General features: G+C 41.3%; 1 protein-coding gene across 3 annotated transcripts in view; it reads right to left on the reverse strand.

The window, feature by feature from the left end:
• The window catches only part of MTMR12 (myotubularin related protein 12), a gene marked incomplete at both ends in the record, with an annotated part of 106,161 nt that overhangs the window by 21,473 nt on the left and 59,336 nt on the right, over positions 1-25,352 (reverse strand). For all 3 annotated transcript variants that reach the window (XM_080705542.1, XM_080705544.1, XM_080705543.1), the window contains 3 exons: positions 2,088-2,212; positions 2,712-2,818; positions 15,226-15,301. In XM_080705542.1, the coding sequence (XP_080561668.1) occupies positions 2,088-2,212; positions 2,712-2,818; positions 15,226-15,301 (308 nt within the window). The remainder of the gene's footprint in view (positions 1-2,087; positions 2,213-2,711; positions 2,819-15,225; positions 15,302-25,352) is intronic.

Below are 25,352 nucleotides of genomic sequence, written 5' to 3' on the forward strand. Positions count from 1 at the left end.
TGTATAAGTCAGACATAGGACTCCATTTCAAGTAAAGAGTTTTTCAAACTTCAGCAAAAATGGTTTTTGAACTACAGGCCTCTAGAGGGGCGTGGAAGTAAAAAAGAAGTCATAATTACTGAAATAATAAATGTCTCGCTGGGTGTGGTGGCACACAGTTATAATCCCAGTACTTGGTAGGCTGAGATAGGAGAATGAGAGATTTAAGGTGTAAGTAGCTTCATCAACTTACCGAGACCCTATTTCAGAATAAAAAAGGGCTGGGGTGTAGCTCAGAGGTAGAATGTCCCTGGATTCAATCCCCAGTTTTACATACACACAAAAAAGATCTATACCAGATAAAGCCACATTCTATCCTGTAATTGAACAAAGAGTAACATGTTTTGGCAGAAATAGTCATCTTCCAGGCTGCTATTCCTCCAACTGGAAAAAGGAACCAGATATATCTTGCCATGGGAGTACAAGGGTGAGACCTGACTTCTGTAAAAATCTGAAATATAAGAGATCATCTACCTTTTATATCACTATAGGATTCCCCCTTACATATCTTATAAAACAGAGAACCTTGATTTTTACAGAAATCTAATACATTTGAAAGTTGCAAGAGCCAGGTGTGGTGGGGCATGCCTATAATTCTAGTACTTGAGAGCTGAGACAGAAGGATTGTCTGAGAACAGTATAGGAAACTTAGCAAGACTCTGTCTCGAAATAAAAAATAAAAAGAGCTAGGGGTATAGCTCAGTGGTAGGTAGAATGATTCCTAGTAATTCTCTTTCTCTTACACACACACACACACACACACACACACACACACACACACGCAAACTCAAATCAATAAGAGGAAGATATACTTGTAAATTTTGGGTAATTAAAATAAAACTATAGAATCACAGTCTGAGATTAAAAAAAAAAAAACCTCTCCTCTGAGTATCTACTTCTTTGTGTGTGTGTGTGTGGGGGGGGGTACTGGGGATAGAACCCGTGGGCATTCTACCTCCGAGCTATACTCTCAGACCTATTTTAGATTTTATTTGGAAACAGGGTCTCACTAAGTTTCTGAGAGCCTAACTAAGCTGCTGAGGCTGGCTTCGAACCTGTGATCCTCCTGTCTTAGCCTCCCAAGTACTAGGATTACAAGTGTGCACCACCATGCCTTGCAGCTTAGGCATCTTCTTATAAAATGTGTTATATTTTTTAGTTGGAGGCATATGCTTCCGTTTCCCTGAAAGAGTGTGAGCTTTGAGTGTCATATTCATCTTTGGTGAACGCCTGGCCTATGCTATATACATTCTTACATGATGGAAAGTCAATAAATGTCAGGTGAATGAATCCTAAAATAGCTATGAATTTTCTAGGCTAGAAGATGAAGTTAGGAAAAATTACCTATAAGCATGAAAAGCCTCAAAGAGTAAATATTTATTCAAGAATGGAAAAAAATCAATAGGTAACTAAACATGATTAAACTAGTCAAGTTTTAACTTGTACTAGTGTTCAGCGAGGTCAAGGAAGTGGGAGGGGCTGGAGGGGCATCAGGATTCAAGGTCTAAGTTGCTAAGGCTAGCCTTGAACTTGCAATCTTCTTGTCTCAACCTCCCAAGTATTGGGATTATAGGCATATACCACCATGTCTGGATACAACTGAATTATTTTTCACTCTAAGAAACTATATTTGCCAAATCAGAAGAAAATATTTTGGAGGTATTTACACTTTGGAAAAAAGTTCATCAAGGAAAAAGAACAAATTATTGACTTTATAAATTATTAAATAAGTCAGTGACTATAGACACTGTGTGGTCCAAAAACTTACAGAAAGAAGTCAAAATGCTCACCACTGAGCAGCCTGGAATGCTGGGAAAGGAGAGGAGGATGGCTGAGTGATCAAGTGGAAAGAGGGGCTCTTCAGGCAGCATGGTGACAGCAGCTGGCCACTTAGCTACTGGCCCTTGCATTATGTGATGGTGACCTTCAAGGCCATGAACCTGTGCATCGCCTTGAGGAACCCAGGGAAAAGGCACCAACTTTCACCTGATCCACATGGCATGTCTTTCCCCATTTGATAGAAAGTTTTTGCTCAGCATTCTTCTCACCTATCAGAAATAGCTGTTTAAATTTAGAGTATGCAGTCTGGATTTCTTGAAGGGATAGGAAGTTGCTTGATAGGTCTTCTGTTTTAACAGTCTCATAAGGTGGCCTGTGGATGGTCTTGTAAATTCTAGGTATCGAAAAGTAATACAAGATTAGAAGAGCAAACATGAATTTATAGCAGCTCTTTTTCCTGAGCACTGACTATGTGCTACAATCTGGGCTAGGAGGTCTGCAGATCGCCCCCCACTTAAGCTTTTACGAAGACATTACAGACACCATGCCATTTCCCCCCTATATACTTTAGTGCATTTGGTATATATATAAATTCGTGTGTGTATGTGTGTGTGTGTGTGTGTGTTTGAGTGTGTATGAGTATGTGGTACTGGGAATCAAACAGGGCCTCTGCCTCTGGCATGCTAAGCAAGTGCTCTACCACTTACTACATCCCTAGCTCTGTGATATGCCTAATGATTATGTTATACTGACTCCTTTTAAAGTAATTAAAAATGACTACTATAAATTGCATTCTTCTAGCACTAAGCTACCGATAGGTAAACAGAAATATACTACTAAGAACTCTTCCCTGCTTCTTGGAAAACAAAAACAAATGTAGACTGAGTACTGACCCGTCCAAGAAGCTCTTCTGGATTTGCAAAATGCCATCATCCTGTTCTTTGGGCAGTGCTGACATTTTCAGGAGGGCACTTCCATTGTGGCAGGACCAGCACCATATCTGCAGGGGAGAAATGCTCGTCAGATGGCACATCTACGACCCAGCAGGAATCAGGTAAGTTTGGCATTTAAGTTTAGACAGAGAAATGTGTAACTTTAATAAGAAATGGCTGAATATACTCAATTTCATTAAGCCAAAGAGAATTTACTCAGGGAAGTAAACTGAAGTCTTAAAGCAAAATCAAAAAACAGGATTAGGTCTTCAGGCTCAGGCTTGCTCATGGCCTGGCATACACCTTTCGACATGGCTCTAGTGTTGGTAACCTAGCTGATAACGACGACAATATTATTAGAACAGCAGCCATCACTGGAGTGCACTATACTTGTCAAACATTTTACATTAATTCATTTAATTCTCATGGTCAGGCCCTGTGAGAGGTATAATAAGCATCCTCATTCACAGCAAGGAATTGAAGCCCAGAGACCAAAGGACTTCCCCAAGTTGTAGAGAAAGTAGCTGCAGTCTGACTCCAAACGCTATGCTTTACCTGGATGGCAGGCAAGGGTCATCTCCCACCATCTGAGAAAGTTCACACGAGGAAGAAAGGAAAGTTGGCCATTTGATACACAGTGAATCCATCTCACACATGGAAGGTGCTGGACCATGTTATGAGAGGGCAGAAAGATGACTGTGAAATGCTTCTACTCTTAAAATATAACAGAAAGCAGAACGTGCCAAATAACAGGGTGGGAGGATTCCAAGGAACAACAAAAGAGACAGAGGATGAAGACATCCTTCCTATGGGTAATCAAGAATGACAGGCTGAGGCATTTGGGCTTTTTTTCCTGGATACTGTGGGAACTTTTGTTTATTTTATAGGCACAAAATGAAAAAATAACTGACCTCGCAGCAAAATAATCTAACAGCAGACCCTAGAATGGAGGAGAGAGAAGAGCTGATTATCAGGTGACTACAGCTATGGCTCTGTGTCCTGCATAAAGGCCTGGCAAAGTGTTCCAGAGGCTAACTCTAACCCTGGCTCCAGTGTAACCCTGCTGGGAAGAGATGCCTTCTGCAATTCTGGTGCCTCGTATCCACTCGCCATTCATAAACCAGACCCTGGCTATGCTAGCAGCTGCCTGGACTGAGGGTTAGAGAGCAGCACAATCCAGGGGATGCTCTGCACTACACTTAGAAAGTCAGGAGGAGGAAGAGGCTTGAGAAGATGATGGCACTGACACTGGGTGCGTCGGGTGTCCAGTGCCACCAGGACATCCATGTGGAGACACTCAGGAGGCCCGACCATGGCAGATACGAGCGCAGGTGAGAAGGCAGCATTGGAGCTCTGGCCACGGACCTGATGGCCAGCTGAAGCGGAACCATGATGAGCCCACCCAGAAAACAAAAACAGTGACGCACAGCTGCTTTAGGAACCACCAAAAAAGCAACAATCCCCTCTTGGGGCTAAGCCATACTTTAGGATTCACTGGAGGCAGAAGTACTAGAAACCGAGACAAGTGGAGAGGCCTTTGCTGTTTTCCTATTCCTTTTCCCAATGCAATGCTAAGCAGTGTGCAGGTACCACCACACAGCTCTAAGCCCTCTGCCTACGTGGTCACACCCCAAGTTGCTGCAGCTCACCTGGACATGGAGGGGATAGTCTTAGCCAGAACTGCAAAGCAGGATCCAAGAAACTGTGTTCTTAATTCTTTTCCTGGAACAAATATGGTAGGCTCTTGGTAATAGCCAACCACACCTCATTTTCCAGGTGGATCAGGTACAACGATAACTGCCAGTCAGAATTATCTTATCTCATCCTAGCCTGGAAGGAGCAACTAACTCTCTTATTATTCTTTATCTGAAGCAGTAAATAGAAATGAACAATCCTGGTCAGAGAGAAACTTTCCACAGGAATTTATCAAAAAGTTGTTTCCTTTCATTGTCAACATGAATAATTTCTCTCAGGAAAGTTACCAGAGTTCTTAGCATGAATTATTTAGCAGCAAGAGTCATAGTTTTTAATCTCATTTATTTTGTAATTGGGGGGTTTACTAATTTTTTTGATGCATTTATAGAAATCTCTTAGTGCAGTCAAAGACAGCTTTAGGGGGAACATCTATCATCAGAGGTTAAGAAGGAATGTCAGAAGGAAGGGAACCATTAAGACAGTAAGAGGACCAAGACAGTACAGTGTTTCCAAAGGTAGAACAGGAATTTAAAATACAGATATTAAAAAAAAAAAAAGGAACCGGGTGTACACACCTATAATCCCAGTACCTGGCAAGTTGAGACACAAGGATCTCAGGTTCAAGGCCAGTCTCAGTAATTCAGCAAGGCCCTCAGCAACTAAGTGAAACTCTGTTTCAAAATAAAAAAAATAAATAAAACTAAGTGTGTAGCTCAGAGGTAGATGCCTCTAGTTTCAATCCCCGTCCAATCCCAAGTGTCTGTCTGTCTGTCTGTCTGTCTGTCTCTCTCTCTCTCTCTCTCTCACACACACACACACACACACACACACACACACACACACAAGCAACATAGAAGAAACAAAAAGGCGGTATGTAATTAGTATTTAAAGCTACAATGATGTTGTGAAGAACTGGAGCTATACAAAGTTCATTGACTTCTGGGTGGTAATGTCTACAGAGTCAGGTGAGTAGAAGTCTTGTTTTAAGAAAAAAGAGAGGCTGGAGGTGTGCCTCAGGGGGGCACTATGTGCTTAGAATGTGTGAAGCTGTGAGTTTGATTCCAACACTACAAAAAAACAAAAATAGGAGCCATAAGTAGACAGAGGGGTTGGGGAGGAAGAATGCAATGTTCTTAGGTTTAGCAGTACAGGGAAAAAGAACAAGTTAGTAGCTTGAATGTTAAAAAAGGGCTTCTCCAGGTTAGAGGAGACTCAGGGATGTCTCCAGAGAAAGCAGAAAACACCTCAGAAATATAGCCACAGAAGAGAGAAGGCTAGAGAACTAAGCTCCCAACAAAGCAATCTAGGCATCAGACATACTCCAATTCAGTATGAAGGAAGCAGGAACACAGAGAGAAACAACAGGAGGTCGAGAAGGAAGCCGAAGGAATTCCTGTCACTGTCCAGGATCCCAATGGAAGTAGGAGAAAGGTCATAGATAGCTGAGAGTACAAGAATTAAGGGGCATTCTATCTGAGCTACATCCTCACCCATTTTCATTCTTTATTTTGAAACAGGGTCTAAATAAGTTGCAGAGGACCTCACTAAGTAGCTAAGTTTGGCCACAAACCTGCAATCCTCCTGTTTCAGTCTCCCAAGTAATTACTGGGATTACATGCCTGGCTTAAGAATGACTTCATAGATCAATGGAATAGAGTAGAAGATACAGAGACAAAGCCTCACGCCTAGAGCCAGGTGGTTTTTCACAAAGATGCCAAAAACATATACTGTAGAAAAGATAGCCTTTTAACAATAGTGTTAAGAAAACTGGATGTTCATATGAAGAAGAGTCAAACTAGACCCCTATCTCTCACTCTGCACAAAAGTCAACTCACGGTGGATTAAAGACCTCAATATTAAATCAGAAATGTTGCAATTACTAGAAGAAAACACAGAACCAATTCTCAACATATAGGCAGTGGTAGAGACTTCCTCAACAAGAGCCCTGAGAGAATAAAACCAAGAATCAATAAATGGGATGGCATCAAATTAAAAACCTGTGCAGCAAAGGCTACAATCAAGATTCTGAAGAGAGAGCCTACAGATTGGAAGAAAGTCTTTACTAGCTATTCCTCTGATAAAGGACTAATATCTAGAATATGTAAAAAACTCAAGACTACCAAAAACAAATAACTCAGTTAAGAAATGGGCTCTTGAACTTATTATTCTCAAAAGAAAAAAATGCAAACAATGAAAAAATATATTTAAAAAGTTCAACATCATTAGCAATCAGGGAAATGGAAATCTAAACAACCCTGAGAATGCACAATTATCAAGAATGCAAGCAATAATGTGGCTGCAGGTGTAGCTTAGTTGTAGAGCGCTTACTTGGCAATATCTGGACATGTTTTTTGTTGCCACAACTTGGAAGGTGCTATTAGCAGCAATTGTGTTAAATATTCTACAATGATAGGCCCTCACAAACAATTATCTGGCCCAAAATGTCAGAAGTGCCTAGACTGAAAAACTCTACCACAAACAAAACAAAAACACAAGCAGTTATAGTGGTTTTAGTTTGTAATACTGATCCTCCAAAAGGAACATTTAAAAGATTTGTGTTAGCCGGGTGTGGTGGCACATGCTTGTAATCCCCACGCTTGGGAGGCTGAGACAGGAGGATCGCACAGATTAAAAGCCAGCCTCAGCTACTTAGTGAGGCTCCCAGCAATTTAGCAAGACCCTGTTTCCAAATAAAAAGTAGAAAATAGGTCTGGGAGTATAGCCCAGAGGTAGAAGGCCTCTGGGTTCCACCCCCAGTACCACCAAAAATAAATAAATAAAAAATTTAAAAAATTTAAAAAAATAAAAGATTTTTGTTAGCTGGGCGTGGTGGCACATGCCTGTAATTCCAGCATTTGGGAGGCTGAGACAGGAGGATCATGGTTCAAGGACAGCCTCAGCTACAACTTAGTGAGGCCCTTTGCAACTCAGTGAGACCCTGTTCAAAAATAAAGAATAAAAAATAGGGCTGGGGTGTACCTCAGAGGTAGAATGCCCCAGGGTTTCATCCCCAGTACTGCTAAAAAAAAAGAAAAAAAGAAAAAAAAGAAAAGAAAAAGACTTGAGTTTTCTAGATTAAATCACACCATTTTGTCAGGCACAATGGTGCATACTTGTAACCCCAGTATTTGGAGGCTGAGAAAGGATCGCAGGTTTGAAGCCAGCCTCAGCAACTTACTTAGTGAGGCCCTCTGTAACTCAGTGAGACCCTGTTTCAAAATAAAGAATAAAAAAATAAAAACAGCCGGGAGTGGTGGCACACACTTGTAATCCCAGCATTTGGGAGGCTGAGACAGGAGAATTGTGGTTCACCATCAGCCTCAGCTACTTAGTGAGGCCCCTGCAACTTACTGAGACCCTATTTCAAAATGAAGAATAAAAAATAGGGCAGGGGATGGAGCTTGGAGGTCGAATGCCCCTGGGTTCCATCTCTAGATCTGCTAAATAAATAAATACATACATACATACATACATACATACATACATACATACATACATACATCTCAGAGGTAGAATGCCCTGGGGCTCAATCTCTAGTAACACACACACACACACACACACACACACACACACACACACACACACACACAAACACACACAGAGTACATTTTCATCAATTCTAAATATAATATTTATTGATTTATAATTTGTCTAGGATCATTTTTGGTGATCTTAATGTTGTAGTCAAATGAAAATCTTACATTTAAAAAAAAGAGCTGGGTGTGGTGGCACACACCTGTAATTTCAGTACTTGAGAGGCTGAGACAGTAGGAATGCAGGTTTGAGGAAAACCTCAGTATGTAGTGAGAGTCTCATCAACCTAGGAAAACCTTGTTTCAAAATAAAAAATAAAATCCGGCTGGAGGTGTAGCTTGGAGATAAAATGCCCCTGGGTTCAATCCTCAGTGCTCCCTCCCTCAAAAAAGAGAGAAGCCAGGTGTAATGGTGAATGCCTATAATCGTAGTCCTTGGAAGGCTGAGACAGAAGATCATAGGTTTGAAGCCAGGCTTAATAACTTAATGAGATACTCAGCAACTTGGCAAGACTATATATATATATATATATATATATATATATATATATATATATATATATATATATATCTTTTTTTTTTTTTTTGAGGGTCTGGGGATGGAACCCAGGGGCATTTGACCTCTGAGCTACACCCCCTGCCCTATTTTTTATTCTTTATTTTGAAACAGGGCCTCGCTAAGTAGCTGAGGCTGGCTGCGAACCACGATCCTCCTGTCTCAGCCTCCCAAATGCTGGGATTTACAAGCATGCGGCACCACGCCTTGCTGGCCAGTCTATTTTAAAAAAGTAAAAAATAAACTAGGACTGGGGGTGCAGCTCAGGTAAAATGCTGCTGGGCTCAATGCCCAGTAGCAAAACAAGAGAGGAAGAGCTGGGTGAGAGTGGGAGGAGGGGACTGAGAGTGCTGGGTCCCCTGGAGAGGTGTGTAAATTCCATCTTGTGCAATACCTTTCTGCCCTCCATTCACGCAAACACCACTAGTGACTTTCGGAACATAACTAGGGCAGACTGAAGGACTGCAATGTGCTCTTCACTCGGGTATGAGAACATTTTCTCTTTCTCAGTCTCAAGGCCTGGCTAGAACACAGCATATCTACATTTCACCTGCTGCAGGGATGCAGAAGTAGCCTATTCCCACGAATGTAAACAATTCATCTTTGTTTCTTCCTGTAGACTACATCCTCTTTTCTAGATTGCTCTGTGAAAGGCAGAAGGATAAATATCCTCATTTTCATTCCTCTAAAACACTGATTTTCAAAGAGTAGTAAATGCTGCCCTGGGAGCCCCAAGACTCTTGCAGATGGTCCAAGAGACCACACCATTCTCACAGGAATACTCATCTGTCTTTTCCACTGTGTTAGTGGTGGGTAAAATGGCTGGGGACTGGGCACTAACCAAGGACATTGTAATAAAAAAAGCATGGTACTGGCACAAAAACAGATACATAGACCAGTGGATACATAGACCAATGGATACATAGACCAGTGGATACATAGACCAATGGACACATAGACCGATGGAGCAGAATAGAAGACTCAAAAACAAATCCACACACTTACAGCCAAATTGATTTTTGACAAAGGGGACAAAAACATACAGTGGAAAAAAGATAGCCTGTTCAACAAATGGTGTTGGCAAAACTGGTTAACCATATGCAGAAAATTGGAAATTAATCCTACTTTCTCACCCTGTACAAGAGTCAATTCAAGATGGGTCAAAGACTTGGAAATTAGACCAGAGACCTTGAGACTCCTTGAAGAGGGCATAGGTCCAACACTGCAACACATAGGCACATATAAACACTTTCTCAACAAGACCCCAAAGGCACAACAAATTAAAAGGCGATTCAATATGTGGGATTGCATGAAACTGAAGAGCTTCTGTACATCAAAGGAAACTGTCAAGAACCTCAACTGAGAGGTAACAAAATGGGAGAAGATTTTTGCCACCCACTCCTCCAATAAGGAATATCTAGAATATACAGAGAACTCAAGAAACTCAACAGTAAAAAAAAAATAATCCAATCAAAATTGGATAAGCGAACTAAATAGACACCATAGAGAACTAATATCTAGAATATACAGAGAACTCAAGAAACTCAACAGTAAAAAAAAACCCAAATAATCCAATCAAAATTGGATAAGTGAACTAAATAGACACTTCATGAAAGAAAAAATTCAAATGGCCAATAAATGCACGAAAAATGCTCAACATCACTGGCAATCAGAGAGATGCAAATCAAAACTACCCTGAGATTTCAACTAACTCCAACTAGAATGGCAATCATTCAAAACACAAACAACAACAAATGCTGGCGAGGATGTGGAGAAGTGGGAACTCTAAAACATTGTTGGTGGGATTGCAAATTAGTGCAACCACTTTGGAAAACAGTATGGAGAATCCTCAGAAGAATGGGAACAAATCTACCATTTGATTCAGCAATACCACTTCTGGGTATCTACCCAAAAGAAAAGAAACCAAACTATCAAACTAATGCATGTGTATCTATGTTCATAGCTGCACAATTCACCATAGCCAAACTATGGAACCAGCCAAGATGTCCATCAACAGATGAATGGGGCACAAAACTGTGGGATATGTACACAATGGAACTTTACTCAGCCATAAAAAAAAAAAAAAACTACAATTACATCACTTACAGGGAAATGAATGGAACTGGAGGACATTATGCTAAGTGAGATTAGTCAGTCACAAAAAATAAGAAATCGGATGCTTTCCCTAATATGCGAAAGCTAAGGAGAAATGGGTCTCCCCATTTTTAGGAACTCTAGATGAAAAAGGAGATCCTATAGAGGAGCTAATAAGACAACCTAACTGAGGGGATGGGAGGGGGGAAGAGAGAAACTCTTTAAAGCACATGATATACTTAAAACATATTGAAGTCAACTACTAAGCCAAGCATGGGAAGGAGGGATGGGGAGGGAATAGAGTGGGGATTGGGTAGGGGCTAACTGGGTGATGTGTGCATGTATATCTACACAAGTTTTTTTTTTTTTTTACCTCATTATGACATATAAATACAATGCACCAATAAAAAAATTTAAAAATTATTATTATTGTTTTATTTTGAAACATGGTCTAAGTTGCTAAGGCTGGCCTTGCACCTGTAATCCTCCTTATCTCAGCCTCCCACATACCAGGATTACAAGAGTGAGCCACCAGGTCTGGTTTAGTATCTACTATTTTAGCAGGACAGATTACCAATATTTAAAGACTTTTCTGAGGAGATAATGTTATTAATGAATATGACCTTTCAAATTTTTGTAATGAAGCCAGGCGTTGTGGTACATCCCTATAATCCTAGCACCTGGGAGGTTCCTGGTTCAAGGCCAGCCTTAAGAACTTAGCAAGATAACTAGGCGATATGTTCACATATGTCTATACAAGTTTTTTATCCCGTTATGATGTATGAATACAGTGCACCAATAAAAAATTTTAAAAAAAGAACTTAGCAAGACTCTATTTGAAATAAAAAACAAAAATTGGGCATGGTGGCACATGCCTTTAAATCCTAGTATTTGAGAGCCTGAGACAGGAAGATTGTAGTTTGAGGCCAGCCTCAGCAATTTAACAAGGCCCTCTGCAACTTAATGAGACCGTGCTTCAAAATAAAACATAAAACCAGGCTGAAGGTATAGCTTGGAGGGGCATGATGGTGCACACCTGCAATCTTAGTTCTTGGGAGGCTGAAACAGGAAGATCTCAGGTTCAAGTCCAGCATGTGGTATCTTAGTTAAACCCTATTTCAAAACTAAAAATAAACTGGGCATGGCTGGGCGTGGTGGCGCACACTTGTAATCCAAGCATTCGGGAGGCTGAGACCTGGAGGATTGTGGTTCGCAGACAGCTTCAGCTACTTAGTGAGGTCCTCTGCAACTCAGTGAGACCCGGTTTCAAAATAAGAATACAAAATAGGGCAGGGGGTGTAGCTCAGAGGTAGAATGCCCCTGGGTTCCATCACCAGACCCGCCAAAAAAAAAAATAATAATAAAATAAACTGGGCATGGCAGTACATGTTTGTAATCCCAGTACTTGGGAGGCTGAGACAGGAAAATTGCAGGTTCAAAGACAGCCTTGGCATGTAGCAAGACTCTTATCAACCTAGAGAGACCCTTTTTGTTTTGTTTTGTGGTGCTGGGGATTGAACCCAGAAGCATTCTACCATCAAGCTACATCTCCAGCCTGTTTCAGCCTCCCAAGAACTGGGATTGCAGGTGTGCACCATCATGTGCAGCTGGTTTTTGTGTGTGTGTATGTGTGTGTGTGTATTTGTTGTTGTTGTTTTTTTAGAAAAAAATATTTCTTTTTTTTTTCTTCTTTTTTTTTCAGGTCTGAGGATGGAACCCAGGGGCATTTGACCTCCAAGCCACACCCCCTGTCCTATTTTTTTTAAATTCTTTATCTTGAAACAGGGTCTCACTGAGTTGCAGAGGGCCTCCCTAAGTAGCTGAGGCTCTCCACGAACCGTGATCCTCCGGTCTCAGCCTCCCGAATGCTGGGATTACAAGCACACGCCACCACACCTGGCTAGGATAGATTTCTTTTGCTCATGGTTCTGGGAGTCCAAGAGCATAGCACCAGCTTCTGCTCAGCCTGGTGAGGGCCTCATGGTGGATGACATCACAATAATGGGAGCCTGTGCAAGAGATCACATGGTGTGAAAGGAAGCTGGAGAATAGGCAGAAATCAATCCTGCACTCTGAGAACTGACTTGTTCTGCAAGACCAGCATTAATCCTGAGAGTCCTAATCACTCAAAGCTTTCATCACCTCTCAACATTACCAAGTGAGGACTAAGATTCCGACACATGAAGCTTTGAGAAACATATATCATATCCAACCATAGCACATGGGTTTATTTCTGGGCACTTATTCAGTTTCATTGGTCTACATGTCTGTCTTTATGCCTATACCATACTATTTTGATTACTGTACTGGCTAGGTTTTTAACTGTCAGCTCAAGAATCTGTTTTCAAATTCCTTATTGCAACTAACCTTTATGAAACTATATCAATTTTTTGGTGTACATTCAAAGAACAATATTCTCAATCGGGCTACTAAATACGCTGTAACAAGACTATTAAATATTCCCAAAAACACATCTGTATAAAGATGAATTTTCTTCAAGTACTTCAACCAAACCTCAATATACTACAATAGATTGAAAGAATAATATATAGGAATCTAATTGTCGTCTATTTTTAAAAACATAAAATAATGTTATACTATTTTGGATAGTTATTTTTCATAGAAACTTTATTTGTGCTAATATGTAATGTTACTTAAATCTTTTTTTTTTTTTTTAAGTACCAAGAATTGAACCTAGGGCCTAGCACATTCTAAGTAAGCATTCTATTACTAGACTATATTCCCAAGCCTTTTTATTTTTATGGTACTGGGGACTGAATCTAAGGGCACTAGTTACTGAGCCACACCTCAAACCCTTTTAAATTATATTTTGGTTTTGTTTTCAAGTCAGAGTTTTGCTAAGTTGCCCAGGCTGGCTTCGAACTCCTCCTGATCCTTCTGACTCAGCCTCCGAAGTAGCTAGGATTAAGGTGTGACCTACCATGTTCAACTATTAATTAAATTAAAATTTTTTTTAATTTTTAATTTCTAACATAGCAAGTGTTAATAGATACAACTCATATAAACAAAAACACAGGGGAAGCCTCAATAATTTTTAAAGAGTATAAAGAAAAGAGGCAAAACACCAGGAAGTTGAGAACTATGGCCCTAAATCAAAGATTGCAAATTTGTAAGATATATCCATCTCTGGCCCAAAGATGTTTTTTTAACTTTAGGATCAGTTGCATTTATTTAAAGATCAGAAAAAGCACACAGAAATCTGTATCTCTGGCTTCCCCTAAAAAATCAGGACATTTGGCAGTATTCGGCCTGTATCCCCATATGGCACAAAGTGACTGCCCTGAATAGCTGCACCCCTGGAGCAGGCAGAGGGTCTCCAGTTCACTGCAAGGGCTTTGCTCATCACCTGCTCGGCCTCCACCGGCTTCTGGCATGCATCTTAGGTCACCATCTTACTTCCCACTCAGAAGTGACCCTTCTAGTGAACCATCCATTGCATAGCACATTTTATATATATATATTTGGTGGTACTGGGGTGGAACCCAGAGGCTTTCTACCTCTGGGCTATACTCCCAGACCTGTTTTATATTTTATTTGGAAACAGGGTCTCACTAAGTTGCTGAAAGCCTCACTAAGTAGCTGAGGCTGGCTTCGAACCTGTGCGATCCTCCTGTCTCAGCCTCCCAAGCGCGGGGATTACAAGCGTGTGCCACCACACCCGGCTCACAATATTTATTTTTAGTTTTGTTTCTTTTTTGGGGTGGTACTGGGGATGGAACCCAGGGGCCTTCTACCTCCAGGCTATACTCCCAGACCTATTTTATATTTTATTTGGAAACAGGGTCTCTTAAGCAGCAGAGGCTGGCTTCGAACCTGCAAGATCCTCCTGTCTCAGCCTCCCAAGTGCAGGGCGCCACCACGCCCGGCTCACAATATTTGTTTTTAATTCTCATTCCTTACAACATTCTCTACAGGCTTGGCCACTCCCTACTACCAATTAGAAATGGGAATGACTGCCAGAGTCTTGCTTTCTTTGACCAATGACACATTAAATATGCTCCAATCTCATTCTATTCAGAACGCATGGAGGCACTCCATGTTGTTTCTGGGAGAAAACATCACCATATCTATACCAAGATTAACAGTGCTAGCCAAGCCAGGCATGGTGGCACATGCCTACACACACACACACACACACACACACACACACACACACACACACACACAGAATTGGGCTGGGTGTGTAGCTCAGAGGTAGAACACTCTTGGGTTTAACCTCCAGTACCACACAAAAAGAGTGCTGACAAAAGGAACCTGCAATCCTACTACTCTTGGTGTAGCCAGCTCAGGTTCAACATGACTTAGGTGTCATTGCTTTCAACAGTGGACAGATCTGTAATCCTCTTAAAAATGTTCAATGTCTTTGCTAAAACTGAAGTGTGTTTGTTGAAACTTCGGACTCTCCCAGGAAGCCTCATGCTTAAGAGACTCCTCTAGGGAGTCCTTACGGTGTTTCTGGATCATTCTCAGACTGAGGACAAACTTGTGTACCAAAGCCCAGAGCTTTACGTAGAAGAGTTCTGTTAGGTGGATCAATGGACAACACACTCCCTTCGGGGTTTCCAGACGCACTTACTGGAATGCCGTGACCCTGAAAGCGTTGCACATCTTCTTCAGGAAGAGGGGTGGGGACAACAAAGTATGCTGGCAACCTAGAAGAAAGAGATGACATCATATTTTAGTACTACATTTAATTCACAAAATTATGAAAGCCCAACTTCAACGAATAAAAGATAAGTAGAGGGTTATGAAAAGGACCTTATTTCTCCGTTAAGAATTAGTTCAGCTGGGCATAGTGGTGCAGGCTTGTAATTCCAGCACTTGGCAACTTCCCAACTTAGTAAGATACTGCTTCAAAATAAAGAATAAAATAGTGCAGGGGAGGGGTGTTGCTTGGAGGTAGAATGCCCCTGGGTTCAATCCCCAATGTCTCTGTGTGTGTGTGTGTGTCTGTCTGTCTGTCTGTCACACACACACACACACACACACACACACACACACACACACACAGACACGGAACTCACTCGGAGCACCTGTCAATTTTCAGTTTGATGGTGTAAAGTACTTTGGTAAATCAGTCAGGAAACTCCGTTTTAATCCGAGCTCTGCCTCCAATTTTGCACAACCCTAAGTTACTCTACCTCTCTGGGTTATTTTCTTTTCTATTCAATGTGGGGGGGCTAACTTGGGAGGCTGACACAGGAGGATCACAGGTTTGAGGACAGCCTCAGCAAAATAGTGAGACTGTCATCGACCTATGGAGATGCTGTTTCAGAATAAAATAAAATAGAGCTGGGGGTGTAGCTCAGAGGTATAATGCCCTAGGGTACTACAAATAAAATAAAAAAAAAATAGGATTAGAAAACATGATATTTCAAAGTATATGAACTCCAAAACTCACAGTGTTTTTTTTTTTATCATATAGTAACAATATAAGCACCAGTTGTGTTTTCAGTTAAACTAATATGAAAGCCAGTAACTATGACGACTGCTGCTCACTTAACAAGTGCTCTAACGTTTGCCGGCTACATTGCCAGGTACTGCCTTCTACTCAAAATGAGTTCTCCAGTCCTCCCCAAAACGCTATCGTGTAAGGGCTAGAATTGTTTCCATTCTACAGATAAAGAAACTGAGACACAAGGCTGCTAAAAGCCCTAAAGCCCTCTCCAAGTTACATAAGCATACAGTGGAGCTGGGGCTGGAACCCAGAGGTAGGACTTCCATTTCCACAGGAGAAAAATTAGTCTCTGAAAAGAACAAGCCTGTTAATAGGACATGGGAAAGTTAGATTTTCAGAATTGTAGAGATCAAAGATATGTGGGCACACTGTCTCTTCTTTTAGTCAAGAGATGAAGGTTTGTATTAATAAAAAACCTGCCTAAATTCCATCACTGTGGATAAACATCTTTTCCTCAAACAGCTTAATAAATAAAGCCTCATGGGGAATAAGGCGCCTATGGTGTTAAACTGCAGTGGGCAGCAATCAGATGGTGTCTGCAGAGCCAAGAGCAGTAGGACATGCATGTAACCCCAGGACCTGGGAAACTAACACATGAGGATTACAAGTTTAAGGCCAGCCTCAGCAACTTCGTGAGACCCTGGTCTTCAAAATAAAGAGAAGGAGGATGGTAGCTCTAAGGCAGAATGCCCCTCTGGGTTCAAGTCCCAATATAAAAAAGGGGAAAAAATGTTTCCAGGCATACTGTGTGTTTGATGTTAATCTGTAAAGTATCTCATGGGAATAATAGGTTTTCAGAGTTAAAGAAATCAGCACTCAGACCGGTGTGGTGGTACATATATATAATCTCAGTACTTGGGAGGCTGAGACCGGAGGATTGCAAATTTGAGGCCAGTCTCAGCAACTTATTCAGGCTCTCAGCAACTTAGTGAGACTGTGTTTCAAAACAAAATATGAAATATGGCTGGGGGTTGTAGCTTTGAGACAGAATGCCCCTGGGTTCAATCCTTAGAACCACACACACACAAAAACTAAGAAAATGTAATAAAGCCATTAATCAATTCATAGGGGAAGGAATAGCATATTAAGTATCACTAGTGGTATCTGAAAACGTGTTGGCTGGCCCAAGAGGATGATGAAGACATGGCCAAGGTGGCCTAGTCAGGGACAAGGGATAGGGTGATGGGGGATATCAGCATATATTATTGTTGGGATAATAATGTTATTTTTGAAATAACAGCAACACTAGTGATAACTAACACAGACACTATTTTTAAGCACTTCACAAATAAAAACTCATTGCATCTTTCTAAAAACAACAACAAAAAGTATCGCTTGGGGGAGGGGGATATGACCACCAAAATCCAGACTGTGAGAAACTACTTGACAAATAGTTTGATTTCTTCAGCAAACTGCAAGGAAAATATGACGGTGTGAGCTGGGCGTGGCGGTGCACACTTATAACCCCAGCATTCGGGAGGCTGACACAGGAGGGCCGTGGTTCACGGACAGCCTCACTACTCAGTGAGGCCCTTTGCTACTCAGTGAGAACCTGTTTCAAATTAAAGAATAAAAAGTAGGGCTCGGGGTGTAGCTTGGAGGTAGAATGCCACTGGATTCCATCCCCAGTACTGTTAAAAAAAAAAAAGATGGGGACTTCCGGGAAGATGGCGACCGAGAAAAGCGGGGCTTAAGAGCCCCACTAACAACCAATCTCCATTACCACAAAACCAGCGCCTTTCACAGCCAGAAAACACCATCACCAGAAAAACAAAAAAACCCACCAGGCTCCAGAGAGAAAGCGGACTGAGAACAGAGCTCAGGGCCACAGAGGAGACACACGCGCCCGAGGACGCGGCAGCAACGCCATACTGCCGGAGGCAGCGGCGAACTCAACGGACGGCTACAGCAAGCCGAGGTGAGCCACTGCGGAACAGCCAGGTGGGATTTCTCCACGCAGAGAGCGTCTAAAGCTCCCAGTGGCCGAGCTCAGCACACGCTGCAGGGATTCAGAGTGGAAATCAAAACCAGAGAAGAAAAAATACGCCAGCCTCACGGCCGAGGGCGTGGCAGAGGCGCCATATTGCCACCGGCGGCGGCAGCAACAGTGAATTCACCGAGTCCAGTACAGCTACATCTGCGTACACAAGAACAGTGAGTCAAATTGCGGGCCACAGAGGAGAAATCCCAGTACTGTACCTCCTGGGACTTGACCCAGTGAGGGAGTGGTGGTGGCAGAGATATCACACCATAGGAGAACGTGCAACCTGGCACCCCCCATAGTTTAAAGCAGCCTCTATCGACTCCCTGGGTCGGAGACTCTGTGATACAACCCAGTAAAGGAGTAGTGGGGTCTGAGATAATATAGACTCGAGATCCAGAGCACCTTAAGTGAAGCCATAGTGACCTAAGGGAAGAACCCAGAGAAGGCACAAACCTCCGAAATCATGGGAAAGAGGAATAACACTGGAGTAATGAATGCGCACAACCCCACAACATCAGAACCCGATAAAACAGAAAATCAGAGATTTCTAGAAGATCAAATCAGGAAAATAACTGTAGAAATAATAGAGGTGCTTCGAAAAGAACTCAGAGAGAGCCAAAAAGAGATAAAGGATGCAATTAATGAAGTAAAGGCCTCAATTCAAAGCACAAACAACCGATTAGAACACATGGAGAACAGAATCTCGCTCTTAGAAGATGATCAATCCAAAAATGAACGCATAGTTTCTAATCTAGAAAAAAATATCCAACAGCAGGAATCTGACATGGAAGAAATATGGGCCCATCTTAAGAGAGCTAACCTAAGAATAATTGGAATAGAGGAGGGAAAAGAAAGTGAAACCAAAGGGATCAACAATCTCTTCAAGGAAGTAATAGCAGAAAATTTTCCAGACATAGAGCAAGAGGTCGATACGCAGGTCCAGGAAACGTATAGAACTCCCTTTAGACAGGATCGGAGAAGAGGATCCCCACGCCACATAATTGTCAAAATGACCAATGTGGAAGCCAAGCAGAGAATCTTAAAGGCAACAAAAGCAAAGGGCCAAGTGACATTCAGAGGCAAACCAATTAGAATCACTCCAGACTTCCCAAACCAAGTCATGAGAGCCAGAAGGGCTTGGAGTAACATATTCCAAACTCTGAAAGAAAACAACTTCCAGCCAAAAATTTCCTACCCAGCAAAACTTTCTATCAAATTAGATGGAGAAATAAGAAGCTTCCATGACAAACAGAAACTGAAGGAATTTATGTCTTCAAAACCAGCGCTAGAGAAAATACTCAAAGAGATTAACTACAAAGAAGAAATAGGTAACACTCACCAGAACCAGAGAAACAAGATTTTCCATCCAACAGACAACTAAGATTGGTTATCTGTGGAGATTCATTATTTTTGTTAGTCTTTACCTATCTCTGAATTGTATTGTTTGCCTTTATTGTTGTTAATTTTTAGGATTTCTAGTTGGAATATTAATATACCTTCAGATATAGCATTTGGAAATATTTTATCCAATTCTATTAGTAACTTTTAACTCTGTTTACATTGTCTTTGGATATACAATATTTTTTTTTATTTTTTAGGGAGTTTGTATATTCTTCTGTTGCCTGTGCCATTGAAATCATAACCAAGAAATCACTGCCAATTTCAATGTTGTGAGGTTTTATGACCCAGATTTTCTTCTAAAAGTTTATAGTCTTAAGATTTATATTTAGGTCTTTTATCTATTTTGAGTTAATACTTGTATATGGGATTAGGTAAGGGTCCAATTTTATTCTTTTCCATGTAATTATTATTTTTCAACAATATTTAGTTAAAAGATCATTATTCCCACCACCAAATGTTCGTGGAAACCTTGTCAAAAATAACTTGACAATATAGGGAAGAATTTAGCTCTAGGCCTGTATTTAACTCCAATGGTTTATATATCTGCCTTTAGAACAGTATTACACTATTTCAATTATTGTAGCTTTATATGGTTTGAAATCAGAAAATATATATCTGCTAGCTTTGTTCTTTTTCAAGATAGTTTTGGGTATCTAGAATTCATATTCCATATTAGGATAGATTCTTTTCTGAAAAATAAATATATGAATATATGATAGTTTCACCTAAAAAAAACAGAAAAAAAATATGCTCTGGTAAGAAAGAAAGCAAAAAGAAATATTGAAATGTTATCTTTAAGTTATCAAAAGCTTGGTATCAGACAAATGAAACTGTTATGTGAGATTAACATTTTTAACTTTGGATAAATTGCTATAATACTAGATGTCAACCACTAAGCCAAGCATGGGAAGGAGGGATGGGGAGGGAATGGGGCGGGGATCGGGTGGGGACTGACTGGGCGATGTGTGCATGTATGTCTACAAAAGTTTGTATCCCACTATGATGTATGAATACAGTGCACCAATAAAATAAAATTTAAAAAAAAAAGATGGTGTAAAATATCTACAGATTAAGCAATTTTTAAAAACATCAATCTCAAAATATTAATCTAATTGAATCTTGATTAATAATAAAGCAAAGCTGAGCGTGGTGGAACATGCTTATAATCCAAGTATTTGGGAAGCTGAGAACAGTGGATCCTGGTTTGCTGACAGCCTCAGATACTTACTGAAGCACTCCACAACTTTAGTGAGACCCTGTTTCAAAATAAAGAATAAAAAATTGATCTGGGGGTATAGCTCGGAGGTAGAATGCCCCTGGGTTCAATTCCCAGCAGCAGCAGGAGCACCACCATAATACTAATACTAATACTAGTAATAATCAGATTAAAAATATAAAAAAGAACTTGTTTTTGTTTTTTTCCAGTGTTAGGGATAGAACCCAGGGACACTCTACTTCTGACCTACAGCCCCAGCCCTTTACTTATTTTTGTTTGTTTGTTTGTTTATTCATTTTTGTAGTAGAGGGGATGGAACCCTGAAATATTCTACACCTGAGCTACATCCCCAGCCTTATTTTATTCTTTATTTTGAAACAGAGTCTAACTAAATTGAGAGGCCCTCACTAGTTGCTGAGGCTGGCCACGAACCTGTGATCCTCCTATCTCCACCTCTCAAGTACTGGGATTATAAGCATGTGCCACCAAGTCTAGCTTTTATTTTTTGTTTTAATCTTTTTCCCCATAAAATTATAAGGTAAAACCAGGTTTGGTCAAGGTTAAGACATCTCATCATCAAAACTATCAAAAATATTTGGCTGTTAGTCGGGCCTGGTGGTGCATACCTGTAATCCTAGTGCTTGGCGAGGCTGTCGAGTGCTCCGTCTCGACTGACTGAGTGATGTTCTGATACTGGGGAACTAAGCCCAGGCCCACTACTGAGGTACTTCCCCAACCTTATTCCATTCTACCCTAAGACCGCATCTCACCACGGTGCTCAGGCCGCCCTTAAACTTGCAGTCTCCTGCTTCAGCCTCCTGAGTAGTGGGACCACAGGTGTGAGCCACCATACCTGGCTCCCAGGTGGTTTAGATGCACTGTAAGCTGCATGAAGGACTGACTAGCCCATAACTCACACACAAAAAGGTTGCTACTTTTCAACCTTTTCAGGACAACCACCAGTGGAGCCATTTAAACTAGGCTCTCAGCTCCTCCTTTAGTGGTTCATGCTATAAGTTGGAGTGAAACCTCTTTGTTCTAAAAAACGTCTAAGTTTTGCCCAACTAGTGAGACTGAATGTTTTACAATGTTAGTTGACCAGTTAATTTTCTCTTACCAACAACCTTTCACAAAATTAAAAAAAAAAAAAAGAGCACAGGGTCACTGGTGAAGGTAGCCTCCATCTCCCCACAGCGAGGGTGTGAAGTATGTCCTGGCCTGTCCCAATGAACTCAGGTGGACTGCACGAAGTCTCTGTTTCGAGACTGCCAATGGACCCAAGCAATTAATCAGCCCTCCTTGGAGCACAGTGATTTTAATCATTTAGATAGGTTTAAAATAGAAAGTAAAGTAAAGGAAATCATTTTAAAATACAGAGCCAGGCATGGTGGTGCACACTTGTAATCCCAGCATTTGGGAGGCTGAGACTGGAGGATCGCAGTTCACGGACAGCCTCAGCTACTTAGTGAGGCCCTCCACAACTTAGTGAGACCCTGTTTCAAAATAATTTTTAAAAATAGGGCAGGGGATATAGCTTGGAGGTCAAATGCCCCTGGGTTCCATCCCCAGACCCACAAAATAAATAAATTAATAAATTAATTTAATTAAATAAGGACAACTTTAGTCACAGAGGAAGTTGAATGATCCACTCAGACACAACCTTAGTTAGGGTCAGGAAACCCCAGGAGCAGCGAGCAAGATGTCTTCCTGTTCCTGCATCAATTTACATCAATTCAATGTGTTGTACACATCCCACAGGAATACACACCTTCTTATATGTCTACAGGGAGGTGGGATGAGAGAAAGGCTTTTAGGAGAGTATAAAAAGAGAAGAAACAAATCTATGTCTACAATAGCCAGCTCTGACCTTGGGTAAGGTAGACAGTTTCTCATTCTTATCCAAACTGACTGGAATCCATTCCCCTAGTGGGGCTTTTATTATTTTATTCAGTTGCTATTATTTATTGAGCACCACTCAGAAGCCAGACACTCTGCTTACTACTAAGAATACAATAAGGAAAAAAGGTAGCCTCCATCTCCCCAGACCTGTAGGTTGTAACACTAAACAAATGGACAAATAAAAATAAATTTCAGTCAGGCATGGTGGTGTATGCTTGTAATCTCTGCTCTTGGGAGGCGGAGACAGGAGTATCGCACTGGTTTGAAGCCAGCCATGCTGGCTTAAGAGACCGTGTTTCCAAAAAAGTATATAAAATAGGTCTGGGAGTGTAGCCCGGAGTTAGAAAGAAGGGTTTCCAGGAACCCCAGTACAACCAAAAATAAAAATAAATAAATAAAAATAAATAAATTTCTGGGAGGCTGAAACAGTAGGATCTGGCTTTGCAGCCAGCCTCAGCTACTTAGTAAGGCCTTCTGCAACTTAGTAAGACCCTGTTTCAAAATAAGTTAAAAAATCCAGGATTGTGGTTCTCGGATAGTCTTAGCTACTTAGCGAGACCCTGTTTCAGAATAAAGAATAAGGCCAGGCATGGTGGCACACGCTTGTAATCCCAGCATTCGGGAGGCTGAGACCTGGAGGATCGCAGTTCACAAACAGCCTCAGCTACTTAGTGAGGCCCTCTGCAACTCAGTGAGACCCGGTTTCAAAATAAAGAATAAAAAATAGGGCAGGGGGGTGTAGCTCGGAGGTAGAATGTCCCTGGGTTCCATCTCCAGACCCGCAAAAAAAAAAAAAAAAAAAAAAAAAGAATAAAGAATTTAAAAAATAGGGCTGGGTGTGTGTGTGTGTGTGTGAATGCCCCTGGGTTCAATTCTCAGTATCACAAACACACACACACACACACAAATAAATAAATTTTAAAAAATTATAAAAATAAATTCCCATTTGCAGAAAGTGCCAGGAAGGCAGCATACAGAGCAATGAGAGCTCTCGTGAGACCTGTGTTGTGAAGGCTCCCCAGCCAATGGCACTAAGCTGAGAGCTGATTGATGCAATGGGGTTAATTACCTGTGTGTGGGGATGCACGCCTATAACCCCAGTATTTGGGAGGTTGAAATATGAGGACCACAGGTTCAAAGTACCCCTCAGCAACTTAGTAAGATCCTCAGCAACTCAGAGATACTCTTGTTTCAAAAAAAAAATAAAAAAAGAAAGAGCTGCTGGGTATGGAGCTGGAGGTAGAATGCCTCTGGGTTCAGGTCTTAGTACCAAAAGAAAAAAAAGTAAAAAGAGGAGAAAAATAAAAAGAGAAGAAATGGGTTTGCTTCTAGGTATACCACCCATGTGTACCTAGAAGCAAAGAGTGCTTCAAGACAGTAGATTCAGTCAGTATACGTGGCAGTGTATGACGGTGTTGAAGAATTAGGAAGGAGTCAAACTCTGCTGAGCCCTGGGGTGTTTGATAAGGGTTTTATTGTATACCAAAGCCAGCAAGGAGCTACCTAGCTGAATAAGCATGATCAGATGTATGTGGAGACGCTCACTTGGCCTGCAATACAAAGAATGTACGCTGGGGGACCAGAGTGGATGGGAGAGACCACATAGGCAGCTGCTGTAGTGGTCCAGAGAACACAGCACAGTGCTTCCAGTACCAGGTCCACAGCTGGGTAGTTCAAGTGTGTGTCTGCACTGAGTGCTCTGAATATCAAAATCTGGCTAAAGTACCATTCTCACCTTTTCCTCTAATTACAAACTCCTCTCTCTAACCTTTGTTTTTCTTCTTCTCCTTTTTTTCCTTGGTGGTGCTGGGGATTGAACCTAAAGGCATTCTAACTTTGAGCTACACACCCCAGCCTGATTTCATTTTTTATTTTAAACAGGCTCTCACTAGGTTGATGAGTGTCTTACTACTTGCTAAGACTCTCGAACCTGTGATCTTCCTATCACAACCTCCCAAGTACTGGGATTATAGGTATACACCACTATGCTTGGCTACCTTTTTTTCTTTTGCAACTTTATTGTGTGTGGGGGGGGGCACTTGGGATTGAACCCAGGGATATTCTCCTTCTGAACTACACTTCTGGCCCTAATTTTATTTTTATTTTGAAAAGGGTCTCACTAAGTTGCTGAGGGCCTTATTAAGTTGCTAAGGCTGACCTCAAACCTATGATCTTTCTGTCTCATTCTCCCAAGTACTGGGCTTACAAGCACGAGCCACCACTCCCAGCTGCAGCTAGGTTTATATTGGAATTTTTTTGTGTGTGTGTGGTACTGGGTGTGGAATTCAGGGCCTTTTCTACCTTCGGGCTATACTCCCAGACCTATTTTATATTTTATTTGGAAACAGGGTCTCACTAAGTTGCTGAGAGCCTCACTAAGTAGCTGAGGCTGGCTTTGAACCTGTGTGTTCTTCCTGTCTCAGCCTCCCAAGTGTGGGTATTAGAAGTGTGCGCCACCACGCCCGGCTGTTGAATTTTTTTTTTTTTTTTTTTTTTTTTTTTTTTTTTTTTTGGTGGTACTGGGGTTCCTGGAAGCCCTTCTTCCTCCGGGCTACACTCCCAGACCTATTTTATATTTTTGAAACAGGGTCTCTTATGCCAGCGCGGCTGGCTTAAGAGACCCTGTCTCCAAATAAAATATAAAATAGGTCTGGGAGTATAGCCCAGAGATAGAGGGCCCTGGGTTCCATCCCCAGCACCACAAAAATAGCCAGGCGTGGTGGGGCACGCTTGTAATCCCCGCGC

The sequence above is a fragment of the Muscardinus avellanarius genome, assembly GCF_963383645.1.
Source record: "Muscardinus avellanarius genome assembly, chromosome: 1".
Classification (NCBI taxonomy): domain Eukaryota; kingdom Metazoa; phylum Chordata; class Mammalia; order Rodentia; family Gliridae; genus Muscardinus; species Muscardinus avellanarius.